The sequence below is a fragment of the Physella acuta genome, unplaced genomic scaffold (assembly GCF_028476545.2).
Source record: "Physella acuta isolate Inbredline_101_S28 unplaced genomic scaffold, ASM2847654v3 ptg000178l, whole genome shotgun sequence".
Classification (NCBI taxonomy): domain Eukaryota; kingdom Metazoa; phylum Mollusca; class Gastropoda; family Physidae; genus Physella; species Physella acuta.
Genome location: NW_026731697.1, coordinates 243,233 through 252,493, shown reverse-complemented (window position 1 = coordinate 252,493; position 9,261 = coordinate 243,233). Strand labels below are relative to the sequence as shown.

The window sequence follows — 9,261 nt, the reverse complement described above, 5'->3', positions numbered from 1 at the left end:
AAATACAGTTTTTTTTAATACACTCATTTCAAGTTGTATTGGTCGTTAGGGTAAGGGCTGAAAGATTTAAACTATGTATTTATTTTTTTTTTATTTTGGTAAATAGTTTTTAAAAAAAATTCTTTTTGTGTAAATAGGTTAATAGACAGATCCTTTTGAAAGTGAACAAACCATTTAAATGTTGTATTGAGAGCATGTAATCTGTACCCATCACACAGAATATATTTGGTTTAACATTCTCAGTGACTCATGTGATGAGCTGTTTTCATGAGAAGGGAACAGACATTGGCTTGCATCTACAGTTTCCTCATTCAGAATTTTGTAGATTCTTTCTGTCCATCTTGTCTTTGGTCAGTCTGTAAATTTGTGTCTGCTATTTTGTCTGGCCAGTAGTCTAGACCAGGGGTCTCCAAACTACGGCCCGCAGGCCGGATGCGGCCCGCGAGGTGCTCTCATCCGGCCCGCTGAGATTTTTTTGTCCACGGAAAAACGTTTGTTGGTGCTGGCTGAGGAACTTTGCCCAGAAAAATCAAAGACATGCCTGGAAGAAACTGGCCCCGGAACTGAAATTTGATAGTTAATGCGACCCTCGGACTGAAAAGTTTGGAGACCCCTGGTCTAGACCACTCTGTCAAAATCTAATCAGTACTGTCTGCCCTTATTTCTGAAATTTTCTTAGAAAATGACTCCACTTTCTGAATGTTTATATATACGGTTGAGGATAATTGAGAGAAATACTTACTCTGAAATAGCTTAGTATTAGTGTGTTGTACAAACTGGGGAATTTGTTACAATAAATAAAATAAGGTGAAACTGTGTAAAGAGAATAAAAGAAAATGTTAATGTTAAAATGAGAGAAGAACAATGTGTTGTTAACTGTTTGAGCACATTGTTTTTCATATGTTGAAATGTGATACTGGTATGCTCACTACTGGCTATACTTAAGAATGAATTTCTGTTCATGTTCAAAAACAATAAATCAAAAATACTCTTGTATTGAAAACAATGTGTACACAATAAAGTAAATGTATTGGACTGATAGTTAGAATTTGTTGTGTTATTGTTGGCAAGCTTGGTGCCGTACTATTTCAGTAGATTGTTTGAGTTTGTAATGTTAATGTTTGGCAAGATTGGTGCTGTAATTTACTGTTTAATTCTAGAATGACCTTCTACTAACTAGATGAAAGTGATTGATACAAGTACATAAAGATTTTATTTGAATTAATTATGACACTTAACCTCTTGATAGATATAATTAGGTCGTAGGTCAAGTTCAAACTTAATAATTGTCATAGTTGCATGCATTGAGAAAGTCACATGATAACTTGCTAAATATAGTTAAAAGGTTACCAATTATAAAGTAATTTTTTGGACCTGTCAGTCCAAATGACTGGTGGGTATGATTTATTTACACAGGTGCAAATAATTTCATGTAGCAATTTGATCAGACACTTTGCATTTAACTTTTTAAGCAATGAACACTTTGTTAAATGATTAGTGTTTAAGTTTAGCAAGCAATCGATGAAAGTAATATTGTTGAATTTTGTGAATAATAACCAGTTTTACTGCAGCATAATTTTCACATATTTGATTTTTGTTTGTTTGTTGATTGTCATCCTAAGAACCAACTAAGATGCAATAATGTGAGTATTTAAACAATTTTATAAGTACATACATTGAAAATCTGTTGATATTTTGGCATCTATCTAACTGTGAACACAAAAGAATAAATTAACCAAGTTAACTTTGTTATTTTGCTGTAAAAACGTGAAAAAAAATTCCATTTCTTTTTTTGTTTTGAAATAAGAAACTTCTTATTACGTTTTTTTTAAAATCATTGTTGCTCTGAGCTTTTAATTTGCAATGGCTGCTATTTTGTGTTATAACTTCTTCTGTTAGTCTGTCAACTTTTCTTTGCCTCTTTTGAACTGTGTCGAACTGCAGTGCACATGATTGTAAATCCCAAACTCTTTAGTGTGTCCCTGAGGTCAAAGAAACAGGTGAACTCTGCTTCATCTGCCCTATTGACCACCAGGTCTGAAAGGAAACTTTACAAATTGAACTCTTAACAGCATAGGATATTTTCATTTTTTAGTTTTAGACTTTAAGGAAGTGTAAATTGATATTAGTAATCACACTGCATTATTGTTACATATAATGTTCCACTTCACATTCATGCTGAAGCCAAAGATTACTTGGTATAGTAGTTTTAATTTCTTTTTTAAATTTCCAATCTTTTATCATTCTCTTAAAGATGTTTGTCAAAGTCTCTTCATTTTTTTACAAAATCAAATTTTTCTTGGAAGTTTTTAAAATTAATTCATTACAAGACAATCTCATAGCTATCAAGTAATGCATTTATTTTAATTCTGGAATCAAATTATTCATTTTTAATATGAGGTACAATCTTCTGAATGTTTTCATTTGTAAATTATAAAAGAATAAAGTTTATGTTGTGAAACTATTAGTAAGTCCCAGATGAGGGGTTTTGTAATGTATATACACAGCTGTTTACATAAACAACTGAATTATGTGATTGCATTGACATGTGTTAGATTTAATTTGCAAACAGAAATACTGCGGACATATTTTAATTCTTGTACAATTCAACTGTTTAAGGTTTTGTTTGTGTAACTGTTATTTATCATAATGCCATTAATTTGTATTACATATTGTCTACATTGTAGCTGTCTTTCAAAATTATTTTTTTCAAGAGTGTAAGGATTTAGCTGTAAAATGTAGATGTTATCATGACATGAATAGAAAGTATGGAACAAGTTGCTATTTAGAATTGTTTTTTTTTGTTTTTGGTCCATGTTGCCAAATGATGCTGACATTTGTTTATAGTATAAACTAGTTCTTAAAAACTAAAATTCAACTAAAATCCGCTTGAAAACAAATTACATGCTCAAAACTGTCACTAATCCATTCACCTTCATTCATGATTAATAAAATCACTTTTGCCAGCAATACTCATGACAATATATGCAGAGAAGTTGGCCAAAGCAGTACGATTTGATGCAGATATTCATAAGAAAATTTCAAAATATAAAGCACTGATTATATAGGAATATTAATTCTTTTATTTATGTCAACATAATAATTATATATAAACAAGCAGGAAAAGTATAATTTTATAAATCTTGATTATGTCTTACACATACACAACAAACTAAAGTCAGTCACAAGTAGTTATAATTTGTAAAATAAAGCTTGTCCCTATAATTAAAATAAGCTAATAATGCTGTAAATTATCTCTGAAAACCATTTGTGCAAGTGTTTACAAGTTGGTCAAAATTAAATTAACACAATTTAATCATCTTTTTCTCCATTAACTTGGTACAATTTTTCAATAGATAATGAGATCATTGTGTTTTAGATAGTTTTACAACAAGAAATTTATAAAAATAACTCTACCTACAATATGGTGTGCCATTTCTTATTTAGAACACAATATTTTGCAACATGGTAGCCAATAGAAATGGTATTGCTGTACATAACATGAAAGACATAAAAAATAAGATGTATGCATACATGAAAGCCATTTATAAGAGAAGTTGAAACATGCTGTAAATAAACTATCTGCGTTTCAGGTACATAAAGTAAATTCTTTGTATAATTTAAAAACTATATCTCATTAAACAAAGAGCTCTATCACTAAGTAGACATATACATATGATGCACGATTGAAATGATCAACAATTCAAGTATATCATGTAAAATTAATGCAACTACAAATTATGTACACAAAAACTAAATAACATAAACGAGCTTTGGAAAAATACAAAAACAAATGTTTTGGCAGCTTCTCATTATGTGGGTATCGTATAACTATCACTGTCTATACTTGCATAGATATGTGAATCCTATTTGCTGTGTATTGAAGCTACAAGAAAATGTCATGGCCTGGCTTGTAAGATACATTCTTCTTCTGCTCCAGCCGTGCGGCCTCAATGGATGAGAATGTGGGCAGCCCGTGTGGTAGGTCCAGCAGTTGATGCTCCTCATCAATTATTCTGTCAGCCATTGCTGGGAGATACAACACATTGGTTAGTGGAGCACAACATTGGTAAACAAAAATTATATATAAATACCAAAATAAAATTTAAAAACAAGCACACAGATACAGATAATTTAAAGGTGCTTAAATAAAGCAAGTTTACGATTATAGGGTAAGTTGTAGTACCTTGCTTTGAAAAAAGCAAAAAGCTTTAGAATGGAGCAAGCTGGCTGAGTATTTGATGGATGCTGTTTTAGCCATTTCCAGTTCAAATACTGGTTCAACCAGCAATAGCAGAACTCAAAAATTGTATTTTATCAGCAACCATTACAGATTTTTAAAAACATGACTTCATTTTGTCTTGGGAGACTTTGGATTTACTATCTAGGGGCATGTAACCGGTGATTAGATGAAGAGATAATGGGTTGCCTATGCAATTTTGGTTGCACAAGCTTCAGAAAGGAAACCAGAGTTGGTAATCCTATCACCTAAGTAGACCTATTTATACTATACAAAAAAAACAACAACTTTGTATTGGAAGAAAACAAAACAAATTTGTTAAAGTTTACTCAGATTTCCCACCATATATTTTTCCATTAAACATTAATTTAGTCTTTCTGAAGTTTTGTGGAAATCTTTTTAGATGAGACCAGTACACATAAGAGATAACCTACTGCACTTTGAGTACACATTTTGTACAACTGGATTCACAATCATGTTATTAAAACTAAGTCATGTGATTGTTAGGAACAGTACCTCTTATTCTGTCCATCTTAGATCCATAAGCCAAATCCCACTGATAGGCAAAGACAAAACTTAGAGGAACCAAAGGAGCCAACAGGCCATATTTCTTGGATCGCATAGCCCTGAAATAGAAACTTTCTTATTAACAATACAAAATGGTTAAACACTCTCATTTATTGGATCTGCAGCTTTTTAAAATCTTGGGTTAATAAATTAAAATTTTTTCATTCACACAACAAATTGCTAAATAGATTTATAGCTGTTATAGAAAGTTGTTACTTTGGTAAATGTTTACTTTGAAGTTATGTATGTAAGCCATGCTGTAATCAAATCCACACATTGAAGTTATATCTATTGACCTTTTGGTTGTCTATCTTTAATCTAATTTTAAGGCCAGTCTGCCTATTGATAGCCTTTATTCTTTATTATTAATTGTTTTGTCACTGACAGTCTATTAGCTTAAAATATATTCCATATTTAAAAATGTATTGTATCAAAATAATAAATGGTTATAACAGATAACTGAATGTGATGAAGTTAGTCTAGCTGTAACAGACAGGCATATTTTATGACTAGTCCAGTCATGACTGTGTAAATAGATGTCAAGTGAAAATTTCAATTAAAAAATTACCCTAGAGTTAAACCAACAGTTGCAAGGCTGTCAAAAGCAGTATAAAACCAGAACATGTCTCTGGCTCTAGCAATCATCACTGCCATTTGTCTCTCTCTCATTTCATTTTGCATGGCCAACTGACGCTCCAACTAATTTAAAAAGTTTTAAAATATAAGTTACTTTTTTTTATAATCTATACATATTTTATACTCAAAACTGATAGCAAGCAATTCTAAAATAAATACTAAAAAATACAGAACACAGTACTGAACTACTTAAATAAATTAGTTAAATTTGAGCTTGATGGAATGATAAGCAACAAAATCAGATAGCTTTGCTCAATTTTAGTTCAACAAAAATTGTCTTTCATAACTAGGTAAGAAACTGAATTTATAAATTTAGTATTAAACAAAATCTTCACAAAAACTAAATTTAACCGTGGTATGAGAAGGACGGAAACAAAATTAGTTTTTAATAACTTATGAATTAGATCTACTAAAACTAAGTTAAGAAAAATTGTTACCTCTACTGCATGGATATTTGTTAATAATGCTCTCAAGAAGTCTTAGAATACTATAAAGTATAGGATTATATCATTATAGTGGTAAGGATTGGAGTAAGCATCTGATCTCCACAAACTAAAGTTAAGAAAACTGTCCATGTCCTACCTGCAGCTGTTGAGTCTTCAACATAAATTCTTGGTTTTTCTTAAAATTTTCATCCATAGCTTTACCAAAGATACCTCCCATTTTTCAGTTGTTTTTATTTTTTTTAGTTTACACTGTGGCTCTGTAACTGTAAATACACAATAATATAATATGGGCTCATATCTATGAAAATAAAAATAGATAACAATGAAGGTTATTTTGTCCCTTATTTTAGGTTCAGCCTTTATTAACTTAAAATAATATATCTATGATATAGAAATTGTTTATTCAGTTTCATACCAATATTTATATAAACATTTCTAGATTCATTATAAGGGTCATCTGTAAACAATGACACAGTCCTGTGGTTGGGGGGGGGGGGGGGGGGGGGAGTTATACTTTTGCGACCATATGTGACAAGGGGCACAAAATGTTCAGAAAGTGAGATAACATACTTTTAATTTTTTTAAAGTAATCTTAGAAACTGAACTTCTGGCTTTTTTTTTTGTTTGGTAAATTTTATTTAAAACGATCAATATATAATAAATTTAGACCAAGCTCAGAAAATACTTTAAAAAGATGACATTATTTTAAAAAACAAAAATTGTCATTTTGAGCAGGATGGTAGGCTGAGATGTGATGGTGGTAAGGGGAGGGGGGTCTGACTTTTTGTGACATAATGATGAGGGGGGGGGAGGGTATAAAAAATTACTCTATAAAGTGTGATGCAAGGTCTAAACATGAATCTTTACTTTTTCTTAACTCAATAATAGAGATATATTGCTTAGATTATAATATTATTCATTAATTATTTTTCCAATTCTAACTAATAAACTATAGCTAACAGACATTGTGCATAGTTAAGTATCGTAAAACATCTGGGACAGCATGGTCAAATGTTAAGAGTGTTTGACTGCAAACCCAAAAAGTTTCTAGTTCCATTACTGGGCTATGATGAGGTCACTGAAACAGGTAAACTCTACCTCACCTGCCCTATGGACTGGAAGGTTCTAAAGTAATCTAAAGGGTACTTTATAAAACCTCTGTTATTACATTAAACTGCATTTGGTTTATATATATATATATATATATATATATATATATATATATATATATATATATATATATATATATATATATATATATATAGGCCTATATAGATTGCTTAGAAATCATCAGCTACATAAAGCAGTTTTATAAAGTATGTTTTTCTTAAATTGTAGACCTAACATTTAGCCTAACATTGCTATTATAATAATATAAAGCTTAGGATACTTTAAATCAGCAGGGTTAGGCCTTTGTGTTTGGGGTCAAAAACTATAACATTAGTCAGTGCACCATCATAGTGTTAGTATACAAAACGTTAACTTCAATTTCCTGTGTAAAGGCGATTTCTTGGAAAAATAGAATCAAACGTTCATTATCATCATTCAGCTTTGAATTAACAATTGAATTAAGTAAGATATCTAACTGCCCTCGACCTGAACAGCAACCAAAACAAACAACAACCCTAGAATATAAATTATAAAACAGCATATTTCAGTTTACTTACACTGAATGCAGATTCTGGTCTAGTAACTGGATCTCACCGTTCCCGACTTTTGAATACGGTGTGTTTTCTGTAAACAAACTAGGCCGGTTATATTTGCTTGGGGTGAAGGTCGTTTTGTGTGTATGTGTGTATGTACGTGTGTGTGTGTGTGTGTGTGTGTATTGAGAGTTGGTAGTAGTATTAGCTCGTGAACTCTTGTGAGATTTAAAAACGAACTGAGGTCATGTAACAGTGCATCGTTACTAGGTCTATTTATAGGCCAATATAGTTTGGATTTAGGGTTGACCAGCTCTAATACTCCGATCGTCTCTAAAGTCTAAAGTAACAGTAAGAAATAATAGATGTAATGGAAAGAATGTACTAATCTAGGTCCGATGAAAATAATGAAATTAAAGTGTAATTACCTCATGTAACAATTGCAATCAGTGAAAAATATGCATTAAGCAAGCTGAGTGACTGTAGGCACACTTAAAACTAAGTGTTATTGATTTCTCTGGTTGGCGGGGCGAGGCAACGAAACGACAAATCAAAGAAACTGGTCTCAGGCGGAGTTGGAGGATGGCGTTGGGGCAAATGGGACTAAAAAATGTAACAAAAAAAAATGACGTTCAGTTTTACTTCCGACCTATAAAACGGTTTAGAATCCATGTCGCCAGTTTATTGACGAGACTGAGGTTTATAGAGTCTTAAATGACCTGTAGGCCATATAAAACCCTTATATATATATATATATATATATATATATATATATATATATATATATATATATATATATATATATATATATATATATATATATATATATATATATATATATATATATATATATATATATATATATATATATATATATATATATATCAGTGGCGTAGCGAGGTCGGGTGTCACCCGGTGCGGCACTTAATGGTGTCACCCCCCCCCCCCCAGAGGCGTTGCGACCCTAACTTTCAAGTTTTCGATTTGCACCCCCCCCCCTCAAACTTTCGATTTGCACCCCCCCCCCTCAAGTTTTTCTCTATATATTTTGCTATTTTTTGCCTTGGTGTCACCCCCCCTAAATGGTGTCACCCGGTGCGGTCCGCACAACCCCCCCGCCCCCCCCTCTCGCTACGCCCCTGATATATATATATATATATATATATATATATATATATATATATATATATATATATATATATATTAAGTAGGGTATAATCCCACGACATTTGAAGCAGATGTAGGCTATCACATAGGCTAAGCTGTCCTACTAGTATTATTTGGTCAAAGTTTTAGTAGGTTAGGACGTTTCCATAAATAGACTAATGTCACGCAATTTTAGCAGAGTCTCTCACATCTTCACAAAACACCAGACCTCCCACCCCTCTAAAATGACATAATATTAATAAGTCTCTTTATCTTTCCCCCCCCCCCCCCCCAACCTTGCTCTAACGAAAATTTCCATGTTTTTCTTAAAAATATATTTTTAAAAAATCAGCTTTCATACCCCCTCCCACACGTCACAAGTCTGAGTGGCGTCATCTATGGACGATCCGTTCAGAAGCAGCGCCGGCAAAGGTGCCAGCACTATAGCTGTGAACTTGCTTGGGTAAAATGTGTTACTCTAGAAATATGAGCTGTTTTCTCTTGCTTGGCATCTATTTGTTACCTTGCATCATTGGTAAATTTACTTCATCAGGCACCCGATATTTTGTGCTTGCTAAGTGGA

At 32.0% G+C, this 9,261-nt stretch overlaps 1 protein-coding gene across 1 annotated transcript; it reads right to left on the bottom strand.

Annotated features, from left to right (window-relative positions):
• Window positions 1–3,067: 3,067 nt before the first annotated feature.
• LOC131936483 (plasminogen receptor (KT)) lies at window positions 3,068–8,109 on the bottom strand. The gene is made up of 6 exons (XM_059293497.1): window positions 7,961–8,109; window positions 7,557–7,623; window positions 6,026–6,152; window positions 5,376–5,506; window positions 4,757–4,866; window positions 3,068–4,029 (listed from the first exon to the last, which is right to left on the bottom strand). The coding sequence occupies exons 3-6, from the start codon at window positions 6,104–6,106 to the stop codon at window positions 3,887–3,889; spliced, it is 465 nt and encodes a 154-aa protein (XP_059149480.1). The 5' UTR covers window positions 6,107–6,152; window positions 7,557–7,623; window positions 7,961–8,109; the 3' UTR covers window positions 3,068–3,886.
• Between the last annotated feature and the right edge of the window lie 1,152 nt (window positions 8,110–9,261).